This window comes from Etheostoma spectabile, chromosome 5, assembly GCF_008692095.1.
Source record: "Etheostoma spectabile isolate EspeVRDwgs_2016 chromosome 5, UIUC_Espe_1.0, whole genome shotgun sequence".
Taxonomy (NCBI): Eukaryota; Metazoa; Chordata; class Actinopteri; order Perciformes; family Percidae; genus Etheostoma; species Etheostoma spectabile.
The window spans coordinates 20853361-20869210 of record NC_045737.1 but is presented as its reverse complement, the minus strand read 5'-3'; the positions used below and the strand labels follow the sequence as shown (position 1 = coordinate 20869210).

General features: G+C 39.2%; 2 protein-coding genes across 7 annotated transcripts; both read left to right on the top strand.

Moving 5' to 3' along the window:
* Positions 1–2079, top strand: gp1bb (glycoprotein Ib platelet subunit beta). 3 transcript variants are annotated; one of them, XM_032516364.1, is made up of 3 exons: positions 1–171; positions 867–1521; positions 1586–2079. In XM_032516364.1, exon 2 carries the CDS (start codon positions 879–881, stop codon positions 1500–1502), a length of 624 nt encoding a protein of 207 aa, XP_032372255.1. In that variant the 5' UTR covers positions 1–171; positions 867–878; the 3' UTR covers positions 1503–1521; positions 1586–2079. The 3 variants fall into 3 exon arrangements, with proteins under 3 accessions (XP_032372255.1, XP_032372253.1, XP_032372254.1); XM_032516362.1 differs by having other exon boundaries at positions 2–171; positions 867–1625; XM_032516363.1 differs by having other exon boundaries at positions 79–171; positions 863–1625.
* A 947-nt stretch (positions 2080–3026) lies between these two features.
* dhx37 (DEAH (Asp-Glu-Ala-His) box polypeptide 37) lies at positions 3027–15428 on the top strand. Of its 4 annotated transcripts, none has more exons than XM_032516346.1 (27): positions 3027–3116; positions 3383–3498; positions 3596–3765; positions 5010–5122; positions 5253–5592; positions 5677–5825; positions 5931–6023; positions 6183–6279; positions 7065–7178; positions 7309–7525; positions 8055–8153; positions 8234–8304; positions 8450–8585; positions 8690–8766; positions 9333–9565; positions 9652–9763; positions 9865–9971; positions 10356–10544; positions 10873–10997; positions 12839–12955; positions 13044–13216; positions 13305–13419; positions 13721–13858; positions 13948–14042; positions 14705–14778; positions 14904–15001; positions 15089–15428. In XM_032516346.1, the coding sequence occupies exons 2-27, from the start codon at positions 3396–3398 to the stop codon at positions 15163–15165; spliced, it is 3432 nt and encodes a 1143-aa protein (XP_032372237.1). In that variant the 5' UTR covers positions 3027–3116; positions 3383–3395; the 3' UTR covers positions 15166–15428. The 4 variants fall into 4 exon arrangements, with proteins under 4 accessions (XP_032372237.1, XP_032372236.1, XP_032372235.1 ...); XM_032516345.1 differs by having other exon boundaries at positions 3042–3116; positions 3376–3498; XM_032516344.1 differs by having other exon boundaries at positions 3044–3193.
* Positions 15429–15850: the final 422 nt, after the last annotated feature.

Genomic DNA, 15850 nt, shown 5'->3' with positions numbered 1-15850 from the left:
AAAGAGTCACTGAGATACTTCATGTCCTGTTATACATCCGTGCTCGTGCGTGTGTGTGTCATATTTGTAAGTGGTCTTTATCAGTGGCGGCCAGCTGGTAGTCACACACACACTCGGGCCCCTCAGAGAAAAGAAACACACGTCTTCTCCTAAAGACACGCTGCACTGAAGGTAAATGACTTTCCTCAGACCCTATTAAAACCTTTTTGTTCTGCAGCTCTTTTTAACATTAATTACATTTAGATATGGATTCCTGACCCATTGCTCAGTTTCTTGCTCCCAAAATATCAAAGCAATTAGAAAGGTATCAAGTTGGTGTGTGAAGTTCAGTTTGGCAGAAGTACTGTGTTTTTAAAAGCTTAAAAGAAGCTTGTAAAAGATACATTTCAAACTTGTTTTATTGTTTTAGTATCAAACTAGCAGACATGATGGAAAGGAGTCAGTGCACTGGATAGCAACATTCTGAAATGCATTACTAATACTGTGTTTTGAACATGTAACATAACGGCTACAGGAACGGCACTAACATGTTCCGAACTGTTTTAGATTACTCAGTACATCACATGTATAGTACTACATATTCAATTGTTTTTATGAAATTCACCATACATAGGCATCTTATCATATATCATATACAAAGTACCAAAAGTGCACACTCCAACAACACTTCAAAGTGCATCAAATTAAAAACTTAAGTTGCATAAAGATGGTAATTGCAGCACTCTCGTTAGATTGCATTTATTTTTATTTTCTAAACAACTCTTGAAAATAAATAATTCATTCAACACAGTTTTCTCTTTTCTTTTCTTTTCTTCTCTTTTCTTTCTTTTTCTTCTTTTTTCTCCTCTCCTCTCCTCTCAAATCAGTGATTGGTAAACATGAAGGAGCTTCTGTTGCTGTGTCTGCTCCCCTTGTTTGGAGCTCAAAGGTCATCAGCATGCCCCCACCTTTGCTCCTGTCATGGCAGTCAGGTGGACTGCAGCAGCAGGTCTCTCACCTCCTCCTCGCTGCCCACCAGTTTCCCTGCAGGAACCACCGCCCTCCTTCTCCACAACAACCGGCTGACGAGCCTCCCCAATGGGCTCCTGGATGACTTGACCTCTCTCCGCTCTGTCTCCCTTCATGGTAACCACTGGGATTGTGACTGTGGCATCCTCTACCTGCGAGCCTGGCTACTACGTCAGCCAACCACTGTCACATCCCACCTGGGTGTCAACTGCAGCTTTCCTCCTGACCTGAGAGGGCGGCTGGTGGTGTATTTAACAGAGAAGGAGGTCCTTGATACCTGCCATTACTGGTACTGTGACTTGGCTCTGGCCTCGCAGGTGTGTCTGTTTGTGTTTGTTGCGGTGCAGGCAGCTCTGCTGGTGGCTCTCATCGTATTCCTGAGGAGGTTTGAGAGGCTGTCCAAAGAGGCCAGGAGAACCACAGAGGAGAGCTTCACAGCAGGGGAGAGTGTGAGGGAGAATGAATACACTCATTTGAAGGAAAGCAGCATCTGAGATGGAGCTGTAATGCTTTGTTATTTTTTGACGCAAAAGAAGAAAAAGAAGAGCAGCTGTTATTTGCACATTGGAGAGAAAAGGCCTCTCACATGCTTTTATGTTTCAGACTATACCATAAATGTTAATTGTAATGCACAATCAGGTAAACTTTTTAAGGAAAACCCTGAATAAATGAGTAGAGAAAGAACAAATGCAGATGCTTACAAACAGGGAACCAATGGAAAGGGTTGAGAAGTATGTAAACAATAATGTGTCAAATGGTACAAACTGAGCACCTATGGGAGATTTGTAATGGTCACCTCACTAAGACTGTTAATGTTTTTTTTTTCTTTTTATTTGTCAGCCATTTATTTAACACATAGAATAAATCAAATGAAAATATAGATAAAACGTAACTAGAGCATGTCCTATATTGGACTTTTGAAACTGATGCAAATGTAGTTATTTGAGAGTAAAATTTCCAGTAACAATACGCTGAATGATATTAATTGTAATAACATTACCACTTTTGATAAAAAATCAGTTCAATGTGGTTATAAAACAAATGTGACCCAAAATATGTACTGAGCTATTGGAAAATTATCTTGCCAGTGCTGTATTGTGTAAAACTTTCTAAACTTCTATGAACGTATCACTTTGTTACTTGTCAGTTGATATGTTGATTTATCTATTATCACATCAGTTGAGAATATTGAAAATTGTTTGGCCTGCACTGCACATTTGTACTCATTACACTTACTCACAATAACCTCTTTTTATGGACGATAGTATGATCACATGAAGAAACGTCAAATTTCTATGTAAGGTTGACAACACAGATCCTTAAATCAAACTTATATGTTCTATTTTCAATGGCTCGTGTGGTTGAAAACTAATAAATAAAAATTTGTTTTAGCACCTTGACATGTTTTATTTGTAATTGTGAGCAATCAAAAATAATCTTGACTGAATATTGAATGAGAATGAATGGTTATGTCTGAAGTACTTATGCTGATAGGGTGTTTTCATGTGTGATGTCTAGCATTGGATATGTTTGTCTAATTGCATCATATTTTAATGTTTATTTTAGATGTAGTAATTTGCCTTTTATAATTTTTTTTTAAAGTAAACATTTCTTAATCAGATAAAAATATTAGTGTTTGTCCCACATACAATTTTAGACATTTGTTTTTTCGGAACTTTACTCTGATCTTAAAAACACTGACCAAATGTTACAGATGAAATTAAAAAAATTGTATGGCGAAGTTGTGCATTTCTTTTCTTTTTTTCTACTAAAATTCTTGTATTAGGCTTATGGATGAAATTTAAAAAATAACTAATGAAAAGATGATCCTTTTTTACAAGTGAGTTGATATTTCAGTCTAACTTTAATTATTTATTTCAACAGACACACTTTACCGGGTATATTGATCTTTTTAACAACTTACAAAACACATTTGTTTATAGATAATTATCAACAAACAACACAACGTGTATAAAATACCAAATACTAGTTGGTAGGTATTGGGGAATATGTTTTCTCATGCGTCTTTGTAGCGGAACCTTTCTGTGGAGATAGCGTTCAGCGCCGGACAGATTTAACTGATGAGCCCTCGTATGTTTACACGTGAGGTTTTTGCATGGGCTCTAGTTTGCAACTTAAATGGTTTAAATCTCACATGCCGTTCTTTTACCAATTAAAATAAAAGGTTTGTATTTTATTGTATTCATAAAGATGTAGTTTGTTGTGTAAATGACGTTTTTTTTTTTTTACCGGAGTGTTTGATCTACTGTTAGCTAGTTAGCGCTTGTTACGTTTGGCTGTTTCGTGGTGCCTAACGTTACAAGTTATCAGATGGTGGTTTTGAATACATTGTTTGTTGTTTATTAATTTCCAGACCTCAGTTCAAAATGGGAAAACAAAGGAAGAAACACAACTGGAAGGGAAGACAGCAAAGTGACACCCAACAACCATCGGAGGAAGAGAAGTCAAACGTTGTTGTGGAACTTCAAGGTAAAAAAAATGGGATCCATTAACTGGTGAAAGGATTTGGTCCATATTGCCTCTTACATCCCTTGTCTGTTTGGGTTGTAACACTTGTTTTCATCAGATGGGGCCAGGCTAAAAGGTGTAGACCAGAGCAACGCTTTGGTCCTCCCAGCCAACAAAGCCAAGAAGAAGAAAGCCTCAGTGACACCTGTCTCCACCAAAAAGCCCCTCACCAAGAAGCAGAGGAAAGAGCTGCAGAAGGTCCTGGAGCGCAAAGAAAAGAAAGCTCAGGTGAGACACAGTTGGATGCCGGTTCACACAAAGCTGTGAAGCTTTAAGAAGAAAACAATCTGTTTATCATTTTCTAAGATGTTATTATAACATCTTAGAAAATGATAAAAAGCTTATGATGATATCATATATCATCATAAGCTTTATTGCCAGACTCAAGGGGCATTCAGAAGACACACACGTGACATAAAACATACATTAAAAAAGACAACGATAAACATATACTAAGAAATCAAAAATAAAAAGATACCACAATACTGCTTTTCTATAAAAGACACTTATTCCAGTGTTTCCATAGTGATGATTGGTACCATATGGCACTAAACCTAGGATTTGCCAGCAGCATAACAATACTGTTCTGGGAGAAGTTCAGGTGACAAATTAATTTGTAGCCTCGTCATTAATGCCTGGAAGGTCCTGACCCCTGCATTACAAAACAGGTCACTGGCACTAGAGCACCAGGGTTTGTTGAGCAGTGTTCTCATACAGTCATAAGCAACCTTAAGCTTCTGTATGCTTGACTTTTTAAACTTAATCCATAGGGGAGCAGTATACAAATATATAGACTTTATGATTACAAATGCCAATTTAGGGTTCAATAAAGGTTTATTTTTCTATTATCAAAAACAGCTGAGAGATTAATTGAAAATCAAAAATTTAAATTCGTTAAAGCTGTAGTCTTGAGCATTATTAAATATACATATATCTGGATTTAATGGTAAAATAGTGCCTAAAATACCACGTCTTTTGAAATCTGCTAAAAGATACCCAGACTTTAATCAGTTCCTAATTTACATGAACATTTTTACACTTTTAAACACTTTATTTAGAGGTTTTTGTGCCGCTGCTTGTGATAATACATTATTTAACTTTGGTTTCTTTTGTTAAATGCAAAAAACAGTTTATTTTGAAACATGGTTTTTTTATGATATGTTGACGTAAGATGTTCTTTTGGGGCATTTTTATGTTTTTTTATTACAGTAGAGCGATGACCGTAAATGAGGGAGAGAGAAAAATGAAGACATTGGTAAAAAAGTAGTTATTTTGGTATCACTTCTGACACTCAAGTGTTAAAAACGCTAAAACTGAAATTTAATTATATGACACCTAGCCCTAGACTCAGAATTTAACCAATTAATTCCTATTGGTTATTCACAGTAACTCTTCTTGCATAGGATCATTAGGTATACTGGATATAAACATTTAGTAACCCACTCACCTGTCCTGCTGTCTATCCCGTCCAGAGAGCAGACATCCTGACCAAACTAGCTGAGGTGCAGCTTCCAGAGTCTGAACTGAAGCTGCTGTACACCACATCCAAACTCGGAACAGGAGAAAAACTTTATCAGACCCCACAGTAAGTGCTCATATGCAACATACAAGCTAAGAAAAGCAAGTGTGTGTGTGTATGTATGTATGTATGTATGTATGTTTGTGTATATGTATATTTGGAGTCAGTGGTCTTAATATGTTTGGGTTATTTTTAGTTTACCAGAGGAATTAACAGATGGAGACTCAGGAGCAAAGATCAGCAGTGTCAGTGGAGCAAACAGAAAAAGAAAATGGAAAGAGGAAGAGGATGAAGATGAGGAACAAAAGGCAGAAGAAAGCAGTGATCTGGACACCTCTTCTGATGAGGAGGAAGAGGATCAAGAAGAAGTTGATGGGACCACAGAGAAAGAAGACAAACAGGAGGTGAAGAAAGATCAACACAAAACGGAACAAAATGGACAGAGTGAGAAGATTTCAGATCAAGGGAAAGTCGAAAACAAGACACCGTCACAACCGGCTGTCTTCATTCCTGTTGACAGATCACCAGAAATTCAGGTTTGTGAAAACTATAGGTGTTCGATTCAGACAGAGGTGTTTTTTGTGAGCTTGCTTTAAGCGTATTTCAATCTGTTGCTGCAGGAGGCTCGTCTGAAGCTGCCCGTGCTAGCAGAGGAGCAGGTCATCATGGAGGCAGTGAGAGAAAATCCATGTGTCGTAATCTGTGGTGAGACAGGAAGTGGAAAGACCACTCAAGTGCCTCAGTTCCTGTATGAAGCCGGCTATGCCAGGTAGGTCATCCTCACTTTGCTGATATTTACTTGAAGAAAAATGGCTTACGTGTGGATGTGGATATATGTGGTTACTGCTGTCTTCTTCGTTCTGATTTCCTTCAGTGGCAGTGAAATAATAGGAATCACAGAGCCAAGAAGAGTGGCAGCTGTCAGCATGTCCCACAGAGTGGCCAAAGAGATGAACCTGTCCACACGGTAACATTTAAAGAATTTCACATTAACTAATTTCAAATCCACAAACCTCCACAGACAGAGTGTAAATACTGCCTTGTGACAAGCTTGGGAAGTAAAATTATGCCAATAATGGAGACATTTTGTAAACTATATTGTACATGTTTGTGCGTCTGCGTTTAGGGTGGTGTCGTACCAGATTCGATACGAAGGGAACGTGACCAGCGATACTAAGATCAAGTTCATGACAGATGGTGTTCTACTGAAGGAGATTCAGAAGGTATAATTGTTACTTCATTTAATAAAATATAATAAACATGACATACTTTGGCCTAATGATAGTTCTGATTTCAACTTTTACCATGGAGCTAAGCAGTGGAGAAACATCCAGTTCACTACTGCTTTCCTTTGTGATTACTGAGAGACAGACAGACATCAGCAGGGAGAGTGTTGAATGTGTGATAACGTTTTATGTTTAGTCTGTCTATGTAAGAGGAACAGGATCTTTTAAAAAAGTAAATTATTTGCATACATTTTTTCAATTTCAGCTGAAAACTATTTTTTTAAGATTCCTATGAGTGCTCGTATTGTTCCTCACTAATAAAAAATGTTTGTGACAAAGAAATCATGCTCATATAGTTGTACTACCATATTTATAGTCTGCTTTAATCTTTTGAAGGATGATGTGAGGGATTAAACACCCTCATATGAGGATGGTGAGACGCATAATTTGAAGTCTAAGTCTTTCACCATGAGGTTGTTATCATTACATTAAATTACATGTCATTTAGCTAATGCTTTTATCCAAAGCGTCTTATAATCGCTATATATGTCAGAGGCCACACGCCTCTGGAGCAACTAGTGGTTCAGTGTCTTGCTCAGTGACACATTGGTTGATATATTGCAGTGGGACTCAAACCCAGATCTCCCACACCAAAGCCATGTGTCATATCCACTGTGCCATCACCACCGAATTTACATGGTGTAATAATTAATATTAAATAATTTCCTTTAGTTACCTTAATATTTCTGCAATTTATTCAGTGCTTCTGTCTTATCTCATAGGATTTCCTGATCCGGAGATACAGTGTGATAATCATAGATGAGGCGCATGAAAGGAGTGTGTACACAGACATCCTCATTGGACTGTTATCTCGGATCGTGCCGCTCAGAAACAAGGTAAGAGACTGCTCTTCTTGTTTTTGGTGTAAAAACTTTGAATTTTTAAATCCTGATTTACAGAGCACATGCATGATATTATCTAATCTCTTTTTTCATTACCATGCTCCCACTCTTCACGTCTCTGCAGAAAGGTATGCCAATGAAGCTGCTGGTCATGTCGGCTACTCTTCGAGTGGAGGACTTCACAGACAACATAAAGCTTTTTCGGACGCCACCACCCGTCATCAAAGTGGACGCTCGCCAGTTCCCAGTCACTATACATTTCAACAAACGCACCCCAATGGAGGATTACACTGGAGAAGTTTTCCACAAAATCTGCAAGATCCACCGGATGCTGCCTCCAGGTGCACGTTCACACGACCCATTTCTCTGATTTTGTACTTTGTGGATTTGTTTACTACAAAACTAAATTGACCTAGACAATTAAAGTCAAAGATAATAACAACCCAACGCAACTTTTTACGGTCAGTTTGGGCTATTACATGACATAAAGATGGACTTTTATTAAGTCAGGAAAATGCGGGGGAAATGGTTAAATACTTTTAATTCACACAGATTCAAGGAGACGTTTTTGCATCTGTTAAGATATTGTGGTGGAATGCATTAAGAATTGCATGTTAATGTTTAACCGTGTAGTTTTGAGTTAGTTTTTAACTGAATATTCATACAGAGTGATTTGCAGTAAGTAAGCAGGACAAACCGCAGTTGATGGAGTTTAACTTTCTTGCTCACACACACACACACACACACACACACACACACACACACACACACACACACACACACACACACACACACACACACACACACACACACACACACACACACACACACACACAACCAGCAACCTGATGCCACTCCTCTGTCCTTCAGGTGGTATCCTGGTGTTTCTGACCGGTCAGGCAGAGGTTCACAATCTGTGTCGAAAACTGAGAAAAGCTTTCCCCTACAGAAAGGGTAACACAACCACTGGTGAGTCTAACACACACGTTTCCCCTCCCTCACACTCTGGCACATCTCTGTGTTTGTATATTTATATGTTTTGTGTTCAGGTGAAGACGAGGACAATGAGACCTCAGAGACGATGAGGAAGTTCAAGAAGGCCAAACAGAAGAAGACTGTCGTAAGTCCACTTTTAGTAAAGTGCCCTTAAAAGCTTCTGTAACTTAACTTTCTGTGTTTGTGTTTTGAAATATAGTTAAAGCCAACAACAACCTTGGCAGATATTTATTATGTTCATATTTTAAAAGCGTTATCTCTGTCTCCAGTCTCTTCCCCGAATCGACCTGGATAACTATTCCACCCTCCCGGTGGATGAAGGGGACGAGGACAGAGAGGCAGGAATCGGAGACGAGGAGGATGAAGGCTCTGACCTGGATATTGGAGACGATCCCGCCAGTATAGGCAAGCTACTCCAAATAAATGATAAAAAAATAGTTCTTTAACTCAAGTTGAATGGATTTCAGATAAGTGCTTTTACTAATTCTACCTTGTTTTGTTTTTTGCAGAGGAGAAAGCTGACCCCTCTATTCCTCTCTATGTTCTCCCTCTGTACTCTCTGTTGGCCCCAGAGCAGCAGGCTAAGGTGGGATATATATATATATATGTGTGTGTAGCAACTGGGCTAGAAAAAGGGAATGTCTTGAAAAGGTGGCCATGGTGTAGATGTGGGTCCATTTTATTACATGATATATTTCAGATTTTTGCTGTTCCCCCAATTGGTTCTAATTTGCAGCCAAAAGCTCATTGAGTTGTTAATCAAGAGGAAGCAGTTCAGGTATTTGATTTTTTTGTAACAACTTCACAAGTCTGCAAACCAATTAAGTGAAGTAACTGTTAAATCCATCATGAAACAGGATTTTGAGACTATTAAACAAATATATAAGACAGGCAGTCTCACAGAGGAATTAAAGGTACACTATTTTCCAGAAAATAACACAATGTGATCGAAAAATACAGATGGGTACATTGGCATTAGGTGTCTTTAAGGTTTAAGTTGTGGTGTGAAAGAGTGATTTTATCATGTAACTACCATTACTACTGTAGTTTTAGACAATAGCTGAGTTTGAGTCCATATAATGCAGTACAATACAGTAATATAACGTTTACTATGATACTATGAAGGTGTGTGTTGGTGTCTCATGGCTGCAGGTGTTCAGGCCATCTCCACCTGGAACTCGTGCATGTGTGGTAGCCACCAACGTGGCCGAGACGTCTCTGACCATCCCCGGGATCAAGTACGTGGTCGACTGCGGTCGAGTTAAGAAACGTTTCTACGACAGAGTAACCGGAGTGTCGTCCTTCAGGGTCACATGGACTTCACAGGCCTCAGCCAATCAGAGGGCAGGTAGAGCGGGACGAACAGAGCCGGGACACTGCTATAGGTCAGGACTTTTAAACTTTGATGTGTCATCACATGGATGTTTTCTGTACTTGAGGCTTCACAAATGTTTCTATGATGTTTCTGCAGGTTGTACTCGTCTGCAGTATTTGGAGACTTCAGTTTGTTCTCAGAGGCAGAGATCACTCGCCGGCCCGTGGAAGACCTGGTTTTACAGATGAAGGATCTCAACATAGATAAGGTCAGTAAAAAGTGAACAACTCAAACTTACCAGCAGGCTTCTGAGTGAAACCCTGCATCCCTCCAAACAAAATAAACTCTTCATATTTTCTGTTTGTGCAGGTGGTCAATTTTCCCTTTCCAACATCTCCTTCTGCCGAGGCGCTTGTTGCAGCAGAGCAGTTATTAGTCTCGTTGGGAGCTCTGAAAGAGCCGCCTCGAACCGGAAGGTAACTGCCTGTTGATGGGTGTGCCTGTCTTTACCTGCCTTGACCAATACAGCTATTTATTAGAACAGTTTTGGTATTGTTAATGGATATTTGTTTCTGCTTACACTCAGATTTTTACAAGGAAGTTTTAAAGATTAAAGGGGCATCAATGAAAAAGGGGTTATTTTAATACAAAGTTATTTGAGAGCATATTCAGTTAATAAATAGCACTCACTAAGATGTTCTTCCCTTTTATGTGGGCATTTAAGAGAATAACACAGCCTTTTATATTCATATTTTCATTTAAAATTTTTATTTTACCCAGATTACCCCTGATTAGACAAATTGAGCTAATTATTAGTCATCATGTCTCATGAAGGGTTTATTTATTTAATTTTTAATAAGGGTGAAAGAGATGGAGCAAGCGAGGTTGAGCTGTCCCATCACTCCCCTGGGCAGAGCGATGGCTTCGTTCCCTGTGGCTCCGCGTTACGCTAAAATGTTAGCTCTCGGTAGGCAGCAGGATTGCCTGCCTTACGTCATTGCTGTGGTAGCAGCCATGACAGTTCGGGAGATCTTCGAAGACCTTGACAGGTGAGGACACATGTTTGCTCTTATGGGGCGTCTCTAGCGGAAAGGATGGTTTTGTCAAAGTGTCTGTGGGCAAGATACTGAACCCCAAATTGCTCCTGTTGGCTATGCCATTAGTGTTTGAATGTGTGTGAATGTTTATCTGATGAGCAGGTGGCACCTTGTATGGTAGTCTTGGCCACCAGTGTATGAATCTGAATGGGGAGAGGGATGCCTGTAGTGTTGAGCACTTTCAGTGGTCCATTTTCCATTTACCTTAAGATCTGTTCATAAATGTGTTTTTTATAGAACATGTTTTTTTTTTCCTTAACCCATTTTTGTGTCTCCTTAGACCTGCCCGTAGTGAAGATGAGAGCTCCAAACTCACCCAGCGTCGAGCTCGGCTGACTCAAATGAGGAGGTTGTGGGCTGGGCAAGGAGCATCGCTCCTGCTGGGGGACCTCATGGTCATGCTGGGTAAAGTCACGTTTTTTTTAAGGTTCTATATTGGACAGTTTGACTGTTGACATTTATAAAGTCCCCAAGACATGTCTTAAAAAGAACCACATTTTCTTTCAGGTTTTAAAAAAGCAGGATTTGACTTAAAGGTGCAATATGTGATACTGACAGCTAGTGGTTAAATTGTTACTGCAGTACAAATTCAAAGTACTAGAGCGATCTGTCTCCCCGCCCCCTCGTCCCCAGATTCGAAACTCATGTTGTGTGCCAGGCTGAGACCGGAGCATCCAACAATGTTGCTAAACGCTTGTCTCACATAGCCAGACATTACTCTACAGCACAGCTAAAAATACCACTACCTTGCCGTCCTTTTCCACCCGAGTGAAATACACATATTCGCTTTAGAATTACGGCATCACTTGTTAAATACTGCAAAATCACGGTCCTCTTGTCTGGATTTACAGCCCCCCTTCTTGGTTACAAATAATTCACCGTGGTTGGTTACTGTTGCTGAACTAGATTGATTGATTGATTTTTATTGATCCCAAAAAAATGGGAAATTCCGGTGTTGCAGCAGCAAAATAGACACACAGCACACCTACAGAATATACATGAAATAACAGGATACAATATAAGAACAAATTAAAAATATATACAAGTTGGGGATAGAAGTAAATGAATAAAAACGTACAACGGTTTAACCATTATTGATTAAGCTGTAGATAACGTAAATATTGTGTGTAAATATACTACATGTTGTAAACAGTGGTGGCCTGCTTGCCTGGTCCTCCGGTAACATTAGCAGTTAGCAGGGTTAGCATGGCGGCGTTAGCCAGGACGGGGTCACTTTACTGGCTGTGTCTCAGTTGTTTTTGCGAGTAATCAACTCGGGTACTCTAGCTATATAATACAATGTGAGTAGCTACACAAATGTTGAAATTATGTTAAATGCCTGTCCCTAGTATCTGTAATAAATAAGCCTGAAGCTAATGCTTCCCTGTTCAGGAGGAAATTAGCCAGCTTGGCGTCCTTTTTGGGACATTTCCAATATTTACCCTGGGTTTGTTACGTCTCTGGTCTGCTGTTAGAAACATGCTGCTTTTTAAATATCGGGTAGAGTCTATCTCTGTTGATCTTGTTTGTTTGTTTACTGCTTTCATGGCTGTACTAACGTTACAGCTGTAGCAAGCTGGGTTTACGTGTTTACAGGTAGATCTGGCAACCCAGCCTGGATGTCAAACTGGGCCGTTGATAACTACACACAGGCCAAAACACAAACAGAAGTTCCGTCACGGAACGGAAATTTCAAAAGGAGAAAATACTGGCATTAGCATTGTTGTCAGAAAAGATAGTATTTCAACTTAGCATGTTTCCTGAATATCTGATAACGCATTGGGGTTATTTTTGGATTTGTTACAGTAAATATATTACATATTGGACATTTAACATCAGAAGGCATTGGATTTGAGGGCTCTAATTGAGACTTGCTTGAGGAGTGGTCATATTCATTTCAGTTTTTATTTATTGTGTTGAATCATAACAGATGTAAGATCAACATTTCCCCCCCAGAGCATGCATTTGGTGCAACAACAGCAAGGAAAAACTTTCTTTTAACAGGCAGAAACCTCTTACCTGGCTCTTGGTGGGCAGTCATCACGGGAACAGGTTATGGTGCCATAAAATTCTACAACCACATTTTGTGACATGATGTGTTAGCAAAAAAATGTTGAAACTTTACAGAGTAAAAGGTCGAGTTTTTGAAAGATATAAAAAAAAAGAAGCATAAAATAGACATTTTTTTATTGTACAAACTGTTTGTATTAACACATTAATGGGGTTATACTATATTTCTGTAACAGGTGCTGTTGGTGCTTGTGAATTTGCTGGTTGTACTCCTAAGTTTTGCGAGGAGAACGGCCTGAGGTATAAAGCCATGGTGGAGATCAGGAGGCTCAGAGGACAACTTACCAACGCAGGTACACATACATACATATACACAGACAACTTAACACATAATGTACTGCAGAAACAACACAGAAAAGCATTTGTCTTATCTCATCCCAGTAAATGCAGTGTGTCCAGAGGTGGGACTATTTGTGAATCCCAAGATGACTCCGCCGACAGAGCACCAGGTGGTTTGCTTGCGGCAGATTGTTCTGGCCGGACTGGGAGACCATCTTGCAAGGCGTGTACAGGCAGAAGATATACTGGACCCAAAATGGAAGAATGGATACAAGGCAAGTTGGTCTGAACATTGTAATTCTAATGAAGGAGGCACTACTATAGCTCTCATTCACCTTCTCATCCTGCTGTTTTTGTTCATAGACGCCTCTTCTGGACGACCCGGTGTACATTCATCCCACCTCCGTGCTGTTCAAAACGCTGCCGGACTTCATTGTCTACCAAGAGATCATGGAGACCACCAAGATGTACATGAGAGGTAAATGAGCTTTGTGAACACCGGGAATCGATTTCCATCAGCCAATCATAACTTGGACTTTTTTGCAGGGGTGGCTTTTATAATGCACACTTTTTTTTCGAGTGACTGTCTGTGTGGATGTTATGTATTTGTATCCCTTTTCTTTGTGTGTAGCTCCTGTAAATTTTTTCAACAAGTCGAATTTCTAAACCGTCATATTTCAGGAAAATTAAGTAACTCTTGTATTGTATGAATTGAAAAGTCTAAATTTGCTGACTGATTGTCTCACCTGATGAAATGCCTTCATTTCTGTCTCTGCCAGGTGTGTCAGCAATAGAAGCAGAGTGGATTCCTGAACTTCTGCCTCAGTATTGTCATTTTGGCTCCCCTCTGGAGTCGCCATCACCATGGCTCTGTTTGTCCACCGGCACCATCAGATGTCACCGCGCAAGCACCTTCTGTAAGTTTTCGGTAGCTGAGCATTGTGGCCCTGTTTGTGCTAAAAAGGTGTCTCTGCCTGCATTTGTTAAACGGTTGTTTGTCCTGCAGTCCGTGTAGGTTGGCAGCTGCCAGCAGTGGAGATGGACTATCCAGATGACATCGAGCGTTATAAACTGTTTGCCAGGTTTCTGCTTGAGGGACAGGTACTGCAGCAAAAACTGAAAGTTATCCATCTCTGTTCAGTCTTCTTCAGTTGAAACTTGAAAAAGCTTGAACCTGACAATTCTGCAGTACTGAATCAATGTTGGAGGCCAAAATAATTCTGATATTCCTCAGTATTGGTTGCCTTGCATTGGCAAAACTATTCTTTCTAGGGTTCATATTACAGTATAATAAGCAAATATTTACATTTACACTCCATTCTGTAAATACAAAATATATAAAGCTTTATTGCAGACACAGGTCCATATTACACATGTCCATAACATACATACATTCAAACAACAGTTTACACCGCTACACCCAACCTAATAAAATTACATCAAAACCATAAATAACCATCTGTATTGGTCAAATCAATCCACAAATGTCAAAAATGAAACATATTAACTAGACTACAACTTTGGATACGTTATAGTCTGGATAAACTTTATATACTGATGTGTTTTTTTCATGTGCATTGTTCTCTGTGTGCCAGTCCAAATACATGTGCACTTAAGGTAAATTATAAGTAGGAAAAAGAATATTAAAAACCTTGAATCTGAAATTCAATCCTGGCACAAACCTAAAAGCTGGAAAAAGTATGCCAGCACCCACCAGGAACTCTCAAGTCTGTGTAGTAATGTTGGCTTTATATGGTTTGCAGGTTTGTCCTAAACTAAAAAAACACAGCAGTTACCTTCTCTCAAACCCCTCCATCATGCAGAAATCCTGGGCAAAGTAAGTTGGTACTCTCACACACATTGATATGCCTTCTTTCAAGCATTTCTGTTTTTGTCAATCAACAAATTGATGGTTTTAAAGACGGAGTTTTCTCTTTTTTTCTTTTGTCTTTGCTGCTTTAGGCTGCAGCCCAGGACGGAGGCTTTGCTGGGAGTGCTGTTGTCAAAGAGGGTTGACTGCAGAGATGCCCTCCTCTCAGTCTGGAAAAGTGAAGATAAATGTGAGGATTTAATGTGCTTTGCATGACTTGCATGAGTTCTTGTCATTTTATTTTGTTGTGTGATTGTGTATTTTTCTCCTCTTACAGTTCTGTTGTCTGCATATTGCCAGTGGTTACCTGAAGCCATGCATCAAGAAGTAGCCAAAAGCTGGCCTCCGATATGAAGGCTCACATCAAGAAAAATAAAAAAAAGACAGAATATTTTATTACACACTTGATCAGAGAATTATCTTGATTTTTATAATGTTTTCTGAAAGTGCAACTACAAAATCGCAACACTGCCTTTTCTCAGTTTTGTATTTTAAATGCTGTTCGTGACTTATACAGTTTTCAACTAGAGCTCTAAAATGACTTAACTTATCAGTTTGCTGCTGTCAGTTGTCTGATTTGGTCTTCATAAGACTTATTAAAACTGGCTCTGATTAAGGCTGCTGTGTGATTGAGTCATTATGTTTTTAAACTGTGGTTGGTAAATATTAAAGGGAAGTTTCACTGATTGTACACATCATGAGGAGTGTTCATCATCCTGTAAACACTGACCACTCCTCAAACTGGTGGAGAAACAAACTAATGAGAAAATGGTATTGATTGAGATTGAATGTTCATTTTTAATACTCACCCCTTAGTCCATTAAATAGCTTTTCTATATAATAGCTGTAATAATATATATACACAGACTTCATATCCATGTTTTCCTTGAAGTTGAGAATGAAAGTTTAGACAGCCGTTTGATAAAACAGCTGAAAGTTCCTTAACTGCTACTAAATGGACCTGGTGGTGAGATGTGAGTTAGATTTATTCAAGATTTAATAAATAGAAGTCTAAGTCTCAGAATACAGCTTCTGTTGC

Bases quoted from the DNA above. Each gene is read 5' to 3' on its own strand.
- gp1bb (XM_032516364.1), top strand. From the start codon at position 879: ATGAAGGAGCTTCTGTTGCTGTGTCTGCTCCCCTTGTTTGGAGCTCAA.
- dhx37 (XM_032516346.1), top strand. From the start codon at position 3,396: ATGGGAAAACAAAGGAAGAAACACAACTGGAAGGGAAGACAGCAAAGT. The intron at 5,593-5,676 runs GTTTGTGAAAAC...CTGTTGCTGCAG, and splicing joins ACAGATCACCAGAAATTCAG to GAGGCTCGTCTGAAGCTGCC. The intron at 9,566-9,651 runs GTCAGGACTTTT...ATGTTTCTGCAG, and splicing joins GAGCCGGGACACTGCTATAG to GTTGTACTCGTCTGCAGTAT.